The sequence below is a fragment of the Perna viridis genome, chromosome 2 (genome assembly GCF_037379345.1).
Source record: "Perna viridis isolate PV_CMFRI_1.1 ecotype Kerala chromosome 2, ASM3737934v1, whole genome shotgun sequence".
NCBI classification, from domain to species: domain Eukaryota; kingdom Metazoa; phylum Mollusca; class Bivalvia; order Mytilida; family Mytilidae; genus Perna; species Perna viridis.
In genome coordinates, this window is record NC_142446.1 from 22,485,994 (window position 1) to 22,505,710 (window position 19,717).

Consider the following 19,717-nt stretch of genomic DNA (forward strand, 5'->3'; position numbering starts at 1 on the left):
TATACGTCCTATCTATAAAGAGGACAGACTGACAACAATATACCATTATACGTCCCATCTATAAAGAGGACAGACTGACAACAGTATACCATTATACGTCCCATCTATAAAGAGGACAGACTGACAACAGTATACCATTATATGTCCCATCTATACAGAGGACAGAAAGACACCAGTATACCATTATACGTCCCATCTATAAAGAGGACAGAAAGACAACAGTATACCATTATACGTCCCATCTATAAAGAGGACAGACTGACAACAATATACCATTATACGTCCCATCTATAAAGAGGACAGAAAGACACCAGTATACCATTATATGTCCCATCTATAAAGAGATGACAGATTGATAACAGTATACCATTATACGTCCCATCTATAAAGAGGACAGACTGACAACAATATACCATTATACGTCCCATCTATAAAGAGGACAGAAAGACACCAGTATACCATTATACGTCCCATCTATAAAGAGATGACAGATTGATAACAGTATACTATTATACTTCCCATCTATAAATATAAGTGTATAATAAAGAACTGCGCTTGAAGCGCATGATATGCCCATTGCCCTTTTAACTTGTCCTTATGCTTTTAATAAATTTATATGATCAACTAGAAATAATGCGAGTCCTGTCACATACCCTATCCCCCCCAAAAAAAAGTAATAAAACATGCACAAAACATTTGGCACTATCAAGGCTACCTCAAGTTTTACTAAGTTTGTTTGTCTTGTTTTTTTTTCACCCATTCTATCTTGTTTAAAACACACTTTTCTGACAAGGTTACCAAGTACCTTTCATATTTATTAGTCGATCATCATAACAAATGGTCTGTTTTAAACAATTTTTCAAAGAATAAAATTTTCTTGGCTGTTACCGGTTTCTTTTAAAGCGTAAAACTTCATAACATGGAAACGTAAAATTTGACATACGGAAAGGAGCTTACTTCAATAGATATGAACAATTCACCAAAGTTTCATAAAAGTTAGTGAAAGTGTTTACGAATCTGAAATTTATAAAAATCAGAAGAGAGCTTACATCAATAGATATGAACAACGCACCAAAGTTTCATTAAAACTGGAGAAGGCACTTCTGAGTTATTGTTTGAAGTGTGGACGATGGACGGACGGACAAGGGTATACCAGAATATGTCCCGTCTTTGACAGGCCTATAAAAATGAGGGTCTTTGACAGGCCTATAAAAATGAGAAAGTCCCAAGAAACAGTAAGTTAATATATGATAGCCACCTAATTCAATTGCGGCTTATGCACCATCTTCATACCACATTTAAAATCAATCTCTCCAGTGGCAGCTATAAAGTGGAGATGAAAATATTCTATCTCTTATTTTATACCATGAAAAGTAGTGAAGTCCTACATACCAAAAAAGCAGAAATCGGACAGTAACCAAGATTTAGGTGGAAAGACAGTATAAGTGGAGGCATAAAAAAAAAACTGAACATAAACATAAATAAATATTAATTATGTAGAAGTCTGTGTGGAGGGGTTAAGCTGGCACTATGATCAAACAGGGGTTAAGCTGGCACTATGATCAAACTAATGGGAATTTTAAATTTTAATCGAGATGTATTTTTTTTTTCATCTTTTGACTTAAAAGTTTAAAGACAAATGTAATTCCAACAATAACATAAGAAAAATTCACACAACAAGCATCCAGTTTAGAACACTGGTTCAGTACATTCTTACTAGGAAGCATGATGAAGGTAGGTATATCTAATACAGAAAATAGTATCTATCAACTTAAAAATTCACATAAATCCCAAAATATTTTATGTTTTCTTAAAAAAAAACGATATTTGTAAATTACTTCTAAATGAAAAACCGAAAATGCATAATAGCATTAGAATTTTTCACCAGTGTTTTTTTTTTCAGAACTGAAGAAAATTTACGAATGGACTATTTATGACATCCTATATAAGAAAACTGTCTGAAATATCAAACAATGTTTCAGGTCATATTACATGTCAAACAGAGCAGCTCAGTAAATCAATACTTATATACATGTACAATTCAGCAATGTTTACAACAAATGGTATTTAGTCTACAAATATATAAATCACAAAAGTATTATGAACTTCCATTCTGTCCAACTCAAACAAACAATAAGGGAAAAACAATCTAAAAATACAGAAAATTTCCTCCATATCAGGTGATTCCTCTATCTGACAGGTGTGGACTGTCAGGTGATTCCTCTATCTGACAGGTGTGGACTGTCAGGTGATTCATCTATCTGGCAGATGTGGACTGTCAGGTGATTCATCTATCAATACTGAAAGGTGTGAACTGTATTATTTACATTAAGATGTATTTTGATGAATGAATAAATGTTATATGTACGGGTAGATACTTAAAAAAATCTAACTTGATAGGGAACATCTCAATCTGAATGCAAGTTGGTCAGAAACTCGACACAGTCAGTCCGCTGTTCACTCACAGATACTTTTCACGTTAATGGATGCACTTTAACAAGAATTTCATCTCTTTAATAGAGCAAATATCATTAGTGATTGGACAACATGGTTATAAGTACTGTTATACTATCCAAGATACCCAACAAAAATTATGAGAAAAATTATACATTCTACAAAATTCAATCATTTCATTTCACAACTGTTGTAGAAAAAATAAGAATGATCTATAATGTATTCTGAACGCAGTTTTATTATTGATGTGATTCTTTTTCTGTTTGAAGATATCATGTAGAACTGACAACCATGTAGGTTAGAGAATCTCAATGAATACAAATCTTACAAACAGGGACATAATCAGTACATCAACATCACGATTTTATGGCAATTCATCTTTTTTGAAGTTAATTACTTCATGATAATCACCGACTTATTGGTGTTCATCAATTATTTAACTTTTTAATTAGTGTGAATACAAAAAAAGATACAACTTTAAAGAGATTGGTAACTATGGCATCAAACAGTGTCTTAGTATTAGAAAACTTCACTCATAACAAGGTGTGATTTGCTGTCAAATTTATTCTCAAACAAAATGGTAATTAAATGGATACCTCACAGAAATGTGTAAAACTCTCCATCACATATCAAATAAATAGAATTTGAAATGAAGAAACCTTGTTTATAATACAGGGAATTTAATGATATAATACAAAAATTAAACTTTGCAAATGACAGAAACTATGCATTTTCAAATTAGTTTTTTGAACAATTCATTTTGAAGATTAATTTGTCTGCTTGCCACTAAATATAGAAGTTACTATATTTGCACCAATGTAAAAGGTGTTTACTACACAAGTTTGTTCCTCACAAATTATCTATTCATTCAGAGAAATTACCATTCGTTATTGGTTTCAATGTGTATATACAAAGTTGTTTACTTAAAATAATGCAACGATAATAAATAATCACTCTGACGAATATAGAAGCTGAGAAAAATGAAACCCAACTGGTTTTTGAATGTATCTTATGAAATGAGGTATAAAAAGAGGGTTAGAGATAGTTTCAGATATTCTATGCATGTACATATAAAAATGTTTACTTACAATACATTGGTTTAATAAATTTTGCTCTGCAATAAGAAACTGAGCATATGGTTTAAAAAGTCTACTGATATTAACATGTATTGATAATATAAGTAAAAAAAAAAAATAATAAATGAAAAAAAAAATAATAATAACAAATTGAACAAAAAAATAAAAACTAATCAATTCAATAGTTCCAATAAGAGCAGAGTTCCATAATTGTTTAAGAAAAACAAATCAACAAATGAAAAATACATAACTTACAAGAAAATAAATACATTATCAGCACTATTTCCAGTCCAAAACATAACAATCCAGTCACAACATTTGATCATTGTGAACTGAGACAGAAATAAATACAAAATTATCAACAACATAAAACAAAAACCCTACATGGAATAACAACAATAAATCATTGAAGCAATTTTCATTATTCCATAAACATGTCAACAATGTAGAAATCACAGCGGATGAAGAAAGAACAGAAATTTGGCATCAATTTTAAAAACAACTAAAAGATAGTTATTATCATAAGATTTCAACAACATCTTGGACAATGGTGTTTGAATTGGAGTCCATTATGCTGCCTTCAGTACTAGGTCCAGGCATTTCACACAGGGAGGTATTCATTGACGATTCTGTAGAATACACTTTCTCTTGGAGATCAATATTGTCTTCTTCTAACCCCTCTGGAGGTTTCATTTTGGATAACTCCTCCCGTAATTGGTTGTAGTATCTCTGAAAAAAAAAGAAGATTAAATAACTAATAATAATCAATGACTTAATTCAATGGTGATAAACTGTTTATCCAATGTGGTTTCCATAGTAAATACACTAACACAAGACTTTTGAAAAAGATATAAACTTTGAAAAAAATATTTTGTAGGCACTTGTACAATTTTTGTAACTTCTTATCAACTAATTTATTAATTAATGATTGTAGATCTCTTCAGGCATTTTGATTTTATTAACGGTATTCCATCAAAAACATTTTACTTTGTGCAATAAAAGGTCAGTCAACAAGATTTTTAAGATAAACAATTCATGAAAAAACAAACCTTTAAGGCCATAGTACTGTGAGCAATAGTTCTACCCGTTCTCTTGTCAGTGCTATAGCCTTCCATCTCAGAAATCCAATCCTCACACTGCTTCAGGATTTCTCTTCTCTTAATCCAGAAATGTCTCTGAATGATATCTTTCAGACTAGGGCATGGATTTCTTAGTTGTTCTAGCATTGCCCATTTGACAGTTGCCTGTCTGATATTTGCATCATACTCTCTGGAATTAGCAGTGCCAGATGGTGTTCCTCGAGATCTTTCATAACCTGGTTCGTTGAAATAGGGTTCAGAAACAAGTATCAATGACTGTATGGATACAAGCACCTGCAATTAGAGTTAACTTCAGCTGTGAGTGAGCCCAATATCAGAGCAATACTTAAAACCTGGAAGTATGATTACCTCATTTTCCAGCTTATAACAATAATTAAGTTGTTTATGGCACACCTATGTATGATGCAAACCCTAAGTATAAAATTTCATTGAACAGTTTAGGAATTACACCAAAAAGGTAAAAGGACAATGTGATTCCTATTTACCTCAGATAGTGGAATCTAAACCCTGACACAATAAAAATCACACTGCAAATAAAATAAGAATATGGGTCCAAGACAGAAATGGTGGGATTGCCATCAACGGAAAGTAGAAGTCTGACAAACCTAAAATTGCATCCCACAATATGTGACCCCTTACAGGTTTGTGTACCAAATATGTAGTTGCTGAGAAAAATGATATGAAAATATTTTCTCCATTTGCCTGCCCAATCAACATTCACCATTCTGTAAGCCAACTTGCACAAGTGCAAACTGGCCAAAAACTTGATACAATAATGATGGTCCATAAGGGGATTTTCATTCGAAATCATTCAAATTACAATTATACCATTACAATAACAGGATCTCTACATGTGTACCAGGTTGTATGACACTATACACCAATCTTCTCAGAAAAAGACTTCAATGCAATCCTAAACCTAAGATGTCAACAGGTGTTGTACATACGGATACTTACATTGGTGAAGTATAAAAACATTTAATGCAGAGGAAAACAACACCTAGATGATCAGTATTAAAGTCTGTGTCTACAATTATTGATTTAGTAAAAAAAAAAAAACATGTATTAAAGTTTGTATAAAATTTTATCAAATTATATAATGTAAGGTTACCTGTAAAAAGCTAGATGTTTGAGAATTCCATTTCTCTTCAGGTCTTCCATGCCATGTATTCAATACACTTAGACACACCTGCAAATGTTACACAAAGAGGTTCATGTATTAAGTAAAGATAGTTTAAGCTGCAAAACTGGAAAACATTTTATAACTAAGTGAAAAAACAGAACAGATCTCCCTTTACCCAGGTAATGCTTTATCATACAAAGAATAACCACAATGTTTCATGTAACCAACATCTTGAACAATTTTAAAAGACTTTTTACACAAAATATTTTGTTTTTTTAAAGGTTAGATAACATGTACAAAACTAAGGTCTTTTTTTGGGTCAGTTAAGGAATATTTCTAATTTTTGAACAGGTTATACAAAATAACATGGTGTTAAGCAGCTTACACTAAAAGTATAAACTGGACCAAGCCAGTTTAATGAGTATAAGTTATTAAAAAATAGAAACAAAAATAATTTAATATCTAATTGATGACCATCCAAGTATTAATAATCAATTCATCATCAAAACATTGTTATGTTTGGTATTATATGAATGATGGACTGCAAACCAACTGATGTTAATGACGTCAGAATACCAAGCCAGGTTATATAAAATAACCTGGTTTGCTCAAAGAAAATCAAACAATCAGAAAATTTCTTACAAATCAATTTAAATCATTATCATACAGATCAGGTGGTATCACTTCAGTACATGTAGTACCTACCTTGCCATCATTATACAAGTTAGGATTAAATCTAACAGTATGGTTGCCAGTTGTAGATAAGTTGATGAATGGAGGTGAGTTAGGATAATCCTGAGGGAAGTATACATCAAATTCAAAACAACCATTGGCATAAGGTGTCTCTGATGGTCCTGTTATTAACACCTGAAAGTTCAATAACCTTTATAATGGTATTATATATAAACTATAAAATTTAATCACAATGACTTTAGTACCAAAAAAGAAGTATGGGACTGGGAAAATGAAATACACAAAAGATTTAAAAATACCAATCCATATTGATTACAGTGTTATTAGTCACTTATTAACTATTTGTTTGATAAGAATATAAAGAGACAATGTCATAGTGTTAGGAAGTAGTTTGTAATATGTCTAAGTTAGTCTAGCTACCCCTAAATGTTCCATGCGCTTGGATGAGTCTTACTACCCCTGTATGTTCTGCATGTTTGGGTAAGTCTGACTATCCCTAAATGTTCCATGCGCTTGGATGAGTCTTACTACCCCTGTATGTTCTGCATGTTTGGGTAAGTCTGACTACCCCTAAATGTTCCATGCGTTAGGATGAGTCTTACTACCCCTGTATGTTCTGCATGTTTGGGTAAGTCTAACTACCCCTAAATGTTCCATGCGTTTGGATGAGTCTTACTACCCCTGTATGTTCTGCATGTTTGGGTAAGTCTGACTACCCCTAAATGTTCCATGTGTTTGGATAAGTCTTACTACTCCTGTACGTTCTGCATGTTTGGGTAAGTCCGACTACCCCTAAATGTTCCATGCATTTGGATGAGTCTTACTACCCTACTACCCCTGTATGTTTTGAGTATTTGGTTAAGTCTAACTACCCTTAAATGTTCCATGCGTTTGTATGAGTCTTACTACCCCTGTATGCTCTGCATGTATAGGTAAGTCGAACTACCCTAAATATTCCATGCGTTTGGGCAAGTCTAGCTATCCCTGTATGTTCTGCATGTTTGGGTAGGTCTAGCTACCTCTAAATGTTCTGCGTGTTGGGTAGGTCTAGCTACCCCTAAATGTTCCATGAGTTTGGATGAGTCTTACTATCCCAGTATGTTTTGTTTGTTTGGATGTCTAGCTACCCCTGTACATTCTGTGTGTTTGGGTAAGTCTAGCTACCCCTGTACATTCTGCGTGTTTGGGTAAGTCTAGCTACCCCTGTACGTTCTGCATGTTTGAATGAGTCTTACTATACCTATATGTTGAGTGATGTTTGACCATAAATTGTAACAGGTGATATTTCAAGAATAAATCATCTATCTATCTAAACATACCTTCATGACATCAAGCCTTTCTTCATCACAACGTACAAACACACTACTGCCAGCAGACAGTGGTAATGAGGTAGATAATGTTACAGCCTCCTGAGCCAATCTACGTGTCCGTGCTGGGTTACTGTTATCTCCAGCTGTTCTGATATTGTTTTCATAGTGATGGCGACAGTTAAACTTCAAACCACTGTTCTCATCTTCTACTATTTGAAACACATCTAAAGAAATTGAAAGCCAAGATAAGATTAAAATCAATAAATGGAAGGAAATAAGTCAGATAACTGTTATAAGCCATTAAGTGTAAGTTTTTGTAAGAATTAGGCAAAATGGAAAAAATCAGAAACATGCATGTCAAAACCCCACAGATCTGATAATACCTTTCCCTCAAGGATGCTTTTTGTATTTAAAAAGACCATTATATGATCTCTGCATCACTGGATTTGCTATGAAATTTTTCAATAGAATGTAAGAATAATGAAGTTCCTGAGTTATCTACCCTTGAAATGTTCATTTTCAGTACATTTCAATGAAATTATAACTCAATTTACCAAAGTGCTATAGAAAATCAAGTCTTTTTTCATGATTCTGATGGTGCAAATAGTCATATTAAACTTTCAAAATAGTGGTTTTTTTTCCATATCATGTTTTACCCCCTGCCTGATTCTTACAGACTTTTTGTCTGTATTGTACAAAACTATTATAATTCTGTGTGTATAATCTTTTTTGTCACGTTATTTCATGTTTTTGAAGATTGTCAATCACAAGAACAATCCACAGTAATATAAAATGTAGAAAAGCTTGAAATTAAAACAATAAACTATAAAAATGATTGCTACATAAATTGAAGTAGAATTAATGTTTTCCCCTCTATCCTTGTCCACAATTCAACTTACCAAACTGTAGGGATTTCATAGTTGCCATGTACTTTTCATCATCATGTTTCATAGCAGCAGTATTAGCATCAGCTTCTGAATCTTCTGTTTTCTTATGATCTGCACCTACAATTAGACGATCATCAATGGTCAAATAATGTGACATTTTGGTCAAAGAGTTTTAAGAAAAAATATCAAAATTGTAAACAAGTAAAATATTGAAAATGATAGCATTAGGGAAATTTGATAAATAAATCATTTCTTTACGATTAAAACAAGTTCTACTCAATCTCTCTAAACAGAAGGAATTGAGTATTCCCATATTCATAACATCTTTTTTAAACAGCAATGACTTTTAACAAGGACACTGCCTTCACTACAGATATCTATTTATATCATAATTACTTAAACTATACTGTAAAGCAGTATAAGCAAACTAGATGCTTTAAAGTTTTTAGTTTCTGTTTGATTTTGTGATAACTTTACATGAAAAGGAGACAGAGTCTGATATTCTTATTTCATTGACCCATGAATCACTAATAGAAAAACTCAAGGAAGCGTCTTTTTCCTTCCAGCCACCAAAACCGAATTACAAAAAAATAACTGAAACCACTGTATGTGCAAAATGATAGTGAAAAACTTCCTTATTCCAATACTTTGTACTTTTCATATTATAGTACCTGAAGCCTGTTGTAGTCTGTCAGTAGAGACCTTGACAATCCTAGCTGTTTCCTGTATGTTAGGTATCAACAAAGCTAGTCCTTCATTCTCCTCTTCCTCTTCAGTATTGAGGACATTGACTCCAATATTAGCTGTTGTAATACCCCCATTACTGGGTTGTTCAGTTCCATTCTGCCCATTCTTTCCTTTGTTAGACCTGTTGGAAAAAAAAAAAAAAAGCAAATTCCAACATTGGCATACTCAGGCCTCATTTCTTACCAGGCTCACAGAAGTATTTTTTTTCTAAAGTTAATAATTATTAACAATATTAAACTTTAATTTTCAAGTACAAATCTTACTTAAAATCTCTCAAGTTGAACACCTAAAAAGTGAGAAGGATTTTGCAATCAATTATTTAAGTTTTTCTTTTTAAAGCTTAAAATCACAGAACTTGACAAAAAAAATTTAAAAAAATTTTTAAAAAATTCTCCGCTGCATGTGATTCCAGTTTCTGAAAAGAAAAGAACTCAATAATCACCTCAAGTGAAGTGTTGTGGAGGTAACCCTTATATTCAACGTTAATTTTATGTAGGAACTTAAATAATTAACTTACTTCAAGCGACTGGCATATGTATCAACACATTTCCTCATTTTCTCAAGCAGTACCCCTATAGATGCTGCTGCAGAGTCCTGATTATTGTCCTTGTCTAGGGGCAGCAACAGAGGCACTAATGATGGACAGACAGCAATGCCTCTCAGCAGCTCTAAAAGGGCACGATACATAGGTATATGTCTAGCCATGTCCAAAACAGAATCATTTCTCAAGTATGAAGATATGGCTGGGATCAGACAAGACTGACTGAGGAGTTCTGGTATCATGTCAGGGAGTAACATTTTCTCTGACGGACAAGTGTAGCCGCTATTCTCAAAATCTGCTGGAACCTCTCCACCTGGGTTCACATAGCTAGCCAACACCTGTAAAATAAATGTTAGAGGTACATGTATTAGTTAACAATAAATATTATCATTCAACAACATGGAAGACATCAATATATTTTTACTTAAACTGTAAACATTCAGATCTACTAATCTGAATGAAATTCAAAGCATTGCAATTAGATGTTATATGGGTCATTCAGGCCCTTATTTGGGTCAAGTAGAACAAATACTAGTTTTCTGAAAAATTTATCCAAAATCAATCATCACCTTTAAAATAAATAAGTAATCTGAAAGAAAAAAAAATCAATTCACTAGAGAAATGCAAATGCAAGAATAGTTATTAGACTTTTGTATAGAGAAATAAAACAAATCTATATTTTTTTGTAATTTCAAGTTGCAATGTGCACCAATATCTAAGTGTGGATATTGCTATTAGTGATAAAGAATGTAGCAATTGGAAAGTCTGTTTTCCAAAAAGAAAATTCAATTCTTCAGGCTTGTGGACAGAAAAAATGCCAAAATACCTGAAGTAAACAAGCAACATGTTCCTCCTCTTGTTTCTGTCTGAGTAAGGCCTGTTCAGCATCCCAGCTGGATGTAGTAGACCCTGTCCCAAATCCTGTACCCTTGGCCCAGTATTGCTGTGACTTTTCTTCAGGCTGAGAGGATGTAGTTGTAGTTGTAGTTGTAGTAGCTGTCTGCATGGCTGAGAGAATTAGCTGAGCCTTACGAGCACAAGAAAATATCACAATTTAATACACCTACCCAAACAAGTTAAAAAACTACAAAAAGATACCCCCTGTTCATACGAAACTTGATCTTGTATAAGCCTTAAGTTAGCTTATGTCTACTGGCTGTAACTTACAATAATATCTCCTTTCATGCACTGCATATCTACATATGATGCTTTACATTCCCATAAAATTTTATCAAAACCAGACTTGTCTATCCCTTTCTGATGAAAATAGTAAGGTGCACAAAAAAATTACTAATTTTTAATAAAAAATTGTAAGGTTAATTTTTATCACAAACAGCTCATTATATGGACATAAACCATCCATATTGTGGATTTATATTCTTCCCTAAACTTTTGTGAACACCGAGTCAGCTTTTTATTGGCATCACCATTTTCTTCACAACTACATTTTTTTACATAATTTTTTTTATTCTTTCTTCAAACCAGAAATGACCATTGGAACAGAACCAGAAATCTAGAAATTGGTAGCCAAATAGTAAGGAATTTGATTACAATCATAATGGCATAAGATGGCCTTAAAATTCTCTAGCCTTACTGCAAAATTGTAAGGGTAGGCAACTATGCAAAACCATCAAGCAGTTCATGAGGAGCTGCAATTACAAGATGCCTGGAGAGATACACATAAACAAAGGGTGTTTTTTATATACAGTTGGAGGTATCAAAATACAACGGAACTCCAGTTACAACATTCTACAGTCAAATCTCGGTAGCTCGAACTCCAAGGGACCATTGAAATGTGTTCGAGTTATCAGGATTTCGAGAAATTGAAGTGCGTATATTTCCGGATTTTTTTCATTGGCGGTCCGAGTTCGACTTTACTGTTAGGAATTGCTTACTTCCTCCGAAGTTGTGTTAGTTCGTGGATTTTTTTCATTCGCTATCGGAAGATTATGTTGATTAAAGGACATTAAAAATGCTGTATTTTCTTTTAAAAATGTCCAGAGTGCCTGTACATTGGTCAATAATTTGTTTTCATCTGATTTTCTTTCATGGTTTCATCATACGGACTTTGGAACATTCTCGAACTTCAATCAATTTTATCAAAACTACCTAATTAGTGATGACTTAAATATTACCTGTAATTAACTAAAATGACACTGATTAATGATAGGGTTTCAGTTTTTCACACCTTCTATTACCCAAGCTGACAAAATGGCTGACGAGTTTGAGTTGGTGAGGTTTATTCTTTGAGATTTATTACCGAGTGGACGGACTTGTCAGTTCGAGTTTTCAAGAAATCGAAGTTCGAGAAATCCATGGTTATTTATATTGATTATATAGATGAAAATTTTGGTACTTTGAATTGTGTTCGAGAAATCCCGGGTGTTCGAGCCATCCGAGTTCGAGCGAGTGGAGTTCGACTGTATGTGTTTTTTCATTTGAAGCTCAAAAATACAAACCTCTTGTTGGAACCCTGGCATAGAGACTCTTGGTAAATGATGACTGAGAACAGACAAACAAGCCAGTATGAGATGTATTGCCCAGATTTCTAGGGACATCCTTCTCAGGAGAACTCCATCATCTGTTGTAAGTGGTGTGCTATCATACAATGACTTGAGAACTAAGAAAGGCAGTGTAGGCAGTGAGCTGGCTATATGTGATGACAATATGTAACCTGTAAGATCAATACTTAGTTTACAAGCACGACAAAATGATTACCACAATACATAACAGACATCATTTCAGAAGTGAATTACCATTACAGAACAGTAAAAATGAATTAGGTCATATAAAAAATATTAATTGCTACAAAGGCGCTTTTCATCATATGGGCAAATTTTCCAAACTATTTTACAATTCAATTAATTTATGTAGGCATTTAATCATATTTGCTTTAAATGAAAGTTTATCATTTGTAGCATTCTTAAATTCAATGTTCAACAGAAGTAAAAAAAAAACTCAATTTACAAGTAATTTTTTTCCTGATAGTTCCTTTTCGTTTTGTGATTTCTTCCAAGATGAATTACTATTTACATGGAAAAACAGTCTTCTATGAACATACATACCCCCATCTCCATCATCAGTGACTCCAAGAACAAGCCTTAACAGACACTGAGCTTTCTTCCTTTCTTTCAATAAGACCTCAGCATAGCCTGGTAATCTTAGAAACAACCCAAATGCTATCAATGAATGAGGTGGTATGGTTGGGAAAGACATGGAGGAGTTAGCTGCCCTTGGTACAGGTGGAGCTGGAGGCAGATCCTCGTTACACAGCTGGAATAGAAAAATTGGGAGCTATGAATTCATAATGGAATTATTAACCTAAGTAGGAAAGAACACAGTTTAAAATTCTGCAAGTACTGAATATCTATTGGTCAAAAACTGTATCCATATCATTCTTCTAATGCAAGATTCACAAGACAAGATAAGTACATCTAAATCAATTTCAGTAACACTGCCATATTTAACCAGAAATTACAAGAAATGCACACTATATTGCTGCTCAGACGTTAAACCCCAACAAACAAACAAACAAGAAATGCACAGACCACAGACCAAAAAATGAAAACAAATCTAGTTTTGTCAATTATCGAACAGCTTATGTTTTACTCTCAACTCTAAGAAATAAGAATCTTATTATTTGTTATTGGTAAGTCCAATACCTATTTTGCCTCCCTTTAAATAAGCACTATAAAAATACTTCACGGACATGTTAAAACCTTGAGTTATAACAGACAGACCAATAACAGGTGGGTTAATTGTTTTTTTTTTTTAAGTAAGAGCCCTTTCTACTGATAGCAACCAAATATCTGCATATACCTCTGTAAGAAAAACCCTGAACAAACATTTTTTTTTCAATTCTCCTTGGTCTCTAGTCATTGCATACCCAAGTACTTTTTTATTCATAGAACAAATTATAGTACCCAAGTAACGGAGATCGCAGATCATTGATAATTAGATGATGTGTGAACTATTTCTATTACAAAAACTTAAAAGTTTAACATTGTGTAAATGAAATAACATGTAATGCAAAGGGCCAATATATATGAATGAAATCAACCAAAGAAAACACCACAGTCATAAATCCCATGAAATTTTTAATATACATGTACAGCATTTACAAGGTGGGATAATATAAAGTCATCAGGATGAGGCTGTGAAAAAAAAAACATTTCAAGTGAAATCATACCTCATAAAACTCCTCAGGAAAGGGATCAACAGTAACCCAACCATCAGCACCAAGGGTCCTACAAACAACTTTATCACCTTGACCTTCTGCTGCAGGTTGTCTAATTAAATCTGGGTCATATAACAATGGCAGGTGCTCTGCCAGCAGAGCAAGCCCTCCCACACTAGCAAAGATCTGTAAAGCTGATGGAAAACTGGGTGTTGACATTAACAAAGCATGTGACATCTCATGTTCCTCCTCTTCATCTATCTCAGTCCAATCATCTGGCTGGTTACAAGCTGAAATCAGATAAAGCAAGACACATGTGAGCCCCACCAGCTAGTTATAACACTGCACACCAAATTTTATTTTTAATATAAACCAAGTTATCAATCAGGAAACCAGCAACTGATAAATTAAAACTAGTGACACAAATTCACAGAGGGATATACAAGGGTACATTAGTACATCTCCTTTGAAACCAGGGAACATTTCAGTGTCCATAAGATAAGAATGCCTAAGTCATTCCTAAAATTCAAATTTCCACTTGTTTCCATTTAAGTTTGCAGAGATTTTTCCTATGAACAAAAACAATAAAACAATAAACATTCCACTAAAGTTGCTTGAAAGTGATTGTGTGGAAGTGGAGAATTCACCCATTTTGTGTGATTAAAAATATTACATCGAAATTATATGAAAAAAATAGGGATGCATTTCACATCATTAAAAAGAAACAAATACCCAAAGTTTCATGAGAATTGGTGGAAGGTTTTTTTTATATGTCCAATGTGTGAATGACATATGAACTTATGTACAACCTTGAGAGAGTAGTCTATAATTAACCTCTTCAATAACCTAATTCTATCACAATTAATATTTCCACTTGTTATGGCAAATTGAAAAGTGGCATGACATTTCTTTATGCTACATATGCATAACCAATTACTGTTTAAAACTTGATAATTTGTATAAAGTTAAGGCAAAATCTTACCCTGATCACATGTTTTTCTGTATTCCAGTTTAACAACAAACTCAAGTAGACTGTTACCATGCTGTAAACCTCTCTGATGTAATACTTGGAGTAACTGGGATAATGTCAGATCTCCAGGCAAAGGTTTATCTGTAATATATTGTCAATACATTTAAATATCTTTTTTTCCAAGTATTACCTTAAAACAGTTTTCTGAGTAATGGAAATTCATTTCTTAAAACTGACCTTCAACACTTTAAAGATGAGCTTAAATGATACATGTATAAAATGGTAAGACCATAATACTTGTAAAACAAGTGAGAAACTAGATATTATATAAACAAGCTCACATAAAGAATACCACACCCTTCAAGTGGATGTGACTAATTTTAAGCCCCTCCGCTTGTAGTAACCTTATAATAACCAAATTTATCTTCAAACAAACACATCTATATGTATTGCCTAACTTTCCTATCAAATTTCACGACAATCCATAGAGTAGTTTAAAAGTTATGCTTTACAAGAGATGTGGACAAACTGACAGACCAACTCACTGTCATACAAGCAGAGACCCAATGACTTTGTTTGCAGGGGGAAGTATAACAAAGGCAGATAGTAAGATTTACAGACAATTACTTTATATGTATCTTTTCCTAAACAATAACTTACTTGGTAGTAATGGATGATAAAGTGTATAGTTAGGGGGCTGTAACTGAGAGCTCACAGCATCAGCAGCAAACATTGTAGTATTGTGTCTCTTTCTACGTGTTGGTGGTCGAGGAGGAAGGTTTTTACTGGCTGAAGACTTGTCATCTTTTTCTCGTTTCTCCTTAGCAACCATTCCAGAAACTGTAGTAAATAACTCTCAGTATTAACAAGAAACGTATCAATGTAACACAAAAACCTTGATAAGTACTTTCTAGTTAAACCAATAAGACAGAACAACTTTCTTTTTACCAATTAACATGTGTAATATGTATCAAAAGTGATGAAGCTAATCTTTGTAGAAAAAAACTTCAATGCAAATAAATATAAACGTACTAACTTAATTCCAAACACGAATCTCAGACTTTTGCATAGATTACACAATATCCCCTACAGGCAAAAAAATAAAACGACCTAAACTCAATCCAAACCAATTTGATTTCACTTAACAGGGGCTGCTCTGGCTTCCAAAATCCTGTCACCAGAAAAATCGCCAGCTGCCAATTTTTTTTCGTAAATTTTCAGAAATTAGCGCCAAAATGGGTGCCAAAAAATATTCTAATTTTTTTTAAATGACAGTATTAAGTCCACTGATGAGTTATCTTTGTCAATTCATCAAAATAACCCCTACATTCATGACATATATGTACACAAGATCCACTCTAGATGCATGTATAAAACAGGTTTTCAGCTCTAGTCTTAGAATATAAAACCATTAGTCATTTTTCATATGCAAAATAATAAAGTACTACTCTAGAAACAGGTGTTTTTTTTTCTATCAAGGACTTTATATTACTATGCTCATATAGTCCCTGATTTTAAAACATGTTGACCTTTGACCTTTGTCCTTTGTGGTCTAATCAAATTTATCTGAAAGTATGATGATTTTTTTAATTACAAATTTTCAACTAACTTGATTCTTTTTTCAAGTGATAAAATTTCTAAAAAACTACCATGGACCATTAACTGTGTCCCTTCGTAATTATCTCTTGTACTCCTGCTTGATATTTGAATATTATGACTTAATGCCTTCAGTGTTTCCTTAATTAGATTTTGGGAATCCCCATTTTATTTGTTTACCAATTCCCCCCCCCCACCAAAAAAAAGCCAAATGGCAAAAGTGTAAACAAATGTCATCCATTTTCTTTTATCAATTATTGCATTTAGAAGTGTTTTAGACACTTCCTGGTGGGATAATCATTGCTAATTGGATTTAATTAATTGTTATAAGGTAAATCTGTTTCTGAATGTATCATATAGTTAAACAGGGCTGTGAAGCCTGTATGTAGCCACATGCACATGTCCATGGTTGTGTTAATCTTTGACCAGATGATGAGAGTTTTGAATGGTTTATTAATATATTTACATCTGACTGACACCTCCCGTGAGGATATTGTGAGCCATGGTCATCTGGTCTAATTACCTTTGATTGGCTTCAGCTGTTAATTGGTTACGGTCAATTAACTCTGACCAGGTGTCAAAACAATTGTTTATTGGACAGGGAGAGAATATCTGTTGCTGACAAACTTTCTGTCAATTTCAATATACAAATCCTAGGTGCCAACAATATCACCATCTGGTTATTTTTGTCACCAGATCAAATAAAAAATCACAAATTGCAACACTGGTGAAGCCCAGCACGTTCCCAGCTTAATAAGTAATATGACTAGGTCAATATCATCTCAAACCACAAAAATTTAGACAACTAAATGATAAACTAACTTCCTATCAGCAGTATCATAACCATTCACCAAAAACTTTAACGTTCTTACCAACAGTGCTTGAAATATCAGTGAACTCTGAAGTTATATGTCCTAAATCTTTCTTCAGATCATCTGATGGCTTTTCTGAAGGTCCATTCATAAAATGACCTGATAAAGAGTATGACTCTGGAAATAAAATTTGAATAGTAAACAAGAATACTAAAAACAGAATGCCCTCACACAGTGAACAAGTCTAAACAAAACCCCTTACACAGTTAACCTGTCTAAACAAAACCCCTTGCACAGTGAACCAGTCTAAACAAAACCCCTTACACAGTTAACCTGTCTAAACAAAACCCCTTACACAGTTAACCTGTCTAAACAAAACCCCTTACACAGTTAACCTGTCTAAACAAAACCCCTTACACAGTTAACCTGTCTAAACAAAACCCCTTGCACAGTGAACCAGTCTAAACAAAACCCCTTACACAGTTAACCTGTCTAAACAAAACCCCTTACACAGTTAACCTGTCTAAACAAAACCTTAAGGCTTTTATACACAGTTAACCTGTCTAAACAAAACCTTTTTTTACACAGTTAACCTGTCTAAACAAAACCCTTACAGTTAACCTCTATAAACAAAACCCCTTACACAATTAACCTGGCTAAACAAAACCTTCAGGCTTTTATACACAGTTAACCTATCTAAACAAAACCTTAAGGCTTTTATACATGGTAAACCTGTCTAAACAAAATTTTTTTTACACAATGAACCTGTCAAAATGAAACATCTTCAGCAGTGAACTTGTCTAATCAAAACCCCTTTCACAAGTGAGTCTGTCTTAACAATACCTCTTCAACAGTTAACCTGTCTAAATAGGACCCCTTTTATACAGTGAGATAGTCTAACAAGCATGTGTGCAATAAGTAATTTTAAATGCCTATTTGAGTATAAGAGTAGTAGAAACTTTTGACAGTTTCAGCTTTAAGTAATTTAAACTAAATAAGATCCAATACCTGAAAGTTTCTGGAGAAGCTCTGAACATGTTGTATGCAGACTGACAACAACACACTGACAACATCTACCACCACATAATTTTGGATGTTCCATTGGCATAGCATTTTTACAAGTCTGGATTTTCTGTTGCTGGTTCTCTAACTTTAGGGAAACCAAGATCTTTTCATCTTCTAACAAGACTTGTAGAAACAAGCACCTTGCAAATCCTGACAATGGGAAGTTTCCTGAAGTGGGTCCTACAAAATATAATTGAACACATTTTTACTTTTTCTCTTCGATCGTATTTCACTGTTTTGTTTCCACTTTTGGTGATGACTGGGTGGTTTAATTACTATTTTTAAATACTGGTGGGGTGTATTTGGAAATTAAGTTCTATCATTCCATTTTCAAGGCAAATCGAGATGAGATTGGCTCTATTGGTCATGCAATTATTGAAGTTTTTAAGAAAAACATCCCTATGTTCTGCAATTTGTTTGTTACCCTGTGTGTAACAACTAAATCAAATTGAGATACACAATAAGCTTACCATTTTTGGGGCCTATAGATTGATCCTTGATGACTTCACACATGACTTTAGCAAACAACAACTGATTGACTAGATGACAAGATATCACTTTGTTAAAGAATTGAACTGCTGCAGTCTCTATGGATGTTCTGTCTTCTACTGTCATTGGCTGAATAAAAAAATATTTACATTTAAATTTCTAGGATAAAGTTTTACCTTACATCTCTCTATTAAAAAAGTCCTTTCACCAGTCTACATTCTTAGATTAATTTGTCCAAATCGAATCCAACATGAGCTAGCCTCTAATCAGTTCAAAGCCATGAATTGTTATTAACCCCCTATAACCAGGGAGGATTTTACAAGGTCTACAAGGTGGAAATTGGCAAAATCGGAAGTAATTGTACAGTAAAAAAGAATTGTAACAGTAAAATCTGGATTTTGATATAGCTGAATTCCACTAAAAAGCGGAAAAAATCATCTCTGTATAACATTGATTTACCTCTGTTTTATTTCCACCTTGTGGTGAAACAGCAGCTGACTGTATGGGAGCATTACATAGCAATGTTAGTAGTGAGGGCCAGAAGATGTTACCCTCAGCTTCACCTAGCCAGTCCTTCATCAATGGCTCTGTAGACAACTCAGCAAAGAAATGGAGTACAGCACCCACCAGGTCTGCAGTTATCCACAAAGATTTATCTGTAAACACACATTTCTTTG

General features: G+C 33.5%; 1 protein-coding gene across 1 annotated transcript in view; it reads right to left on the reverse strand.

Annotated features, from left to right (window-relative positions):
* Positions 1–1,571: 1,571 nt before the first annotated feature.
* LOC148624091 (dual E2 ubiquitin-conjugating enzyme/E3 ubiquitin-protein ligase BIRC6-like) overlaps positions 1,572–19,717 on the reverse strand; it is a 64,781-nt gene continuing 46,635 nt past the window's right edge. Inside the window, exons 42-59 of the mRNA XM_088566586.1 lie at positions 19,500–19,696; positions 19,022–19,169; positions 18,495–18,731; positions 17,547–17,663; positions 15,739–15,918; positions 15,091–15,219; positions 14,121–14,398; positions 12,997–13,204; positions 12,391–12,605; positions 10,758–10,958; positions 9,908–10,269; positions 9,315–9,511; positions 8,656–8,760; positions 7,766–7,980; positions 6,459–6,620; positions 5,742–5,819; positions 4,580–4,903; positions 1,572–4,259 (exon numbers count right to left, since the gene is read on the reverse strand). Of these exons, the coding sequence (XP_088422712.1) occupies positions 4,050–4,259; positions 4,580–4,903; positions 5,742–5,819; positions 6,459–6,620; positions 7,766–7,980; positions 8,656–8,760; positions 9,315–9,511; positions 9,908–10,269; positions 10,758–10,958; positions 12,391–12,605; positions 12,997–13,204; positions 14,121–14,398; positions 15,091–15,219; positions 15,739–15,918; positions 17,547–17,663; positions 18,495–18,731; positions 19,022–19,169; positions 19,500–19,696 (3,563 nt within the window). The 3' untranslated portion in view covers positions 1,572–4,049. The remainder of the gene's footprint in view (positions 4,260–4,579; positions 4,904–5,741; positions 5,820–6,458; positions 6,621–7,765; positions 7,981–8,655; positions 8,761–9,314; positions 9,512–9,907; positions 10,270–10,757; positions 10,959–12,390; positions 12,606–12,996; positions 13,205–14,120; positions 14,399–15,090; positions 15,220–15,738; positions 15,919–17,546; positions 17,664–18,494; positions 18,732–19,021; positions 19,170–19,499; positions 19,697–19,717) is intronic.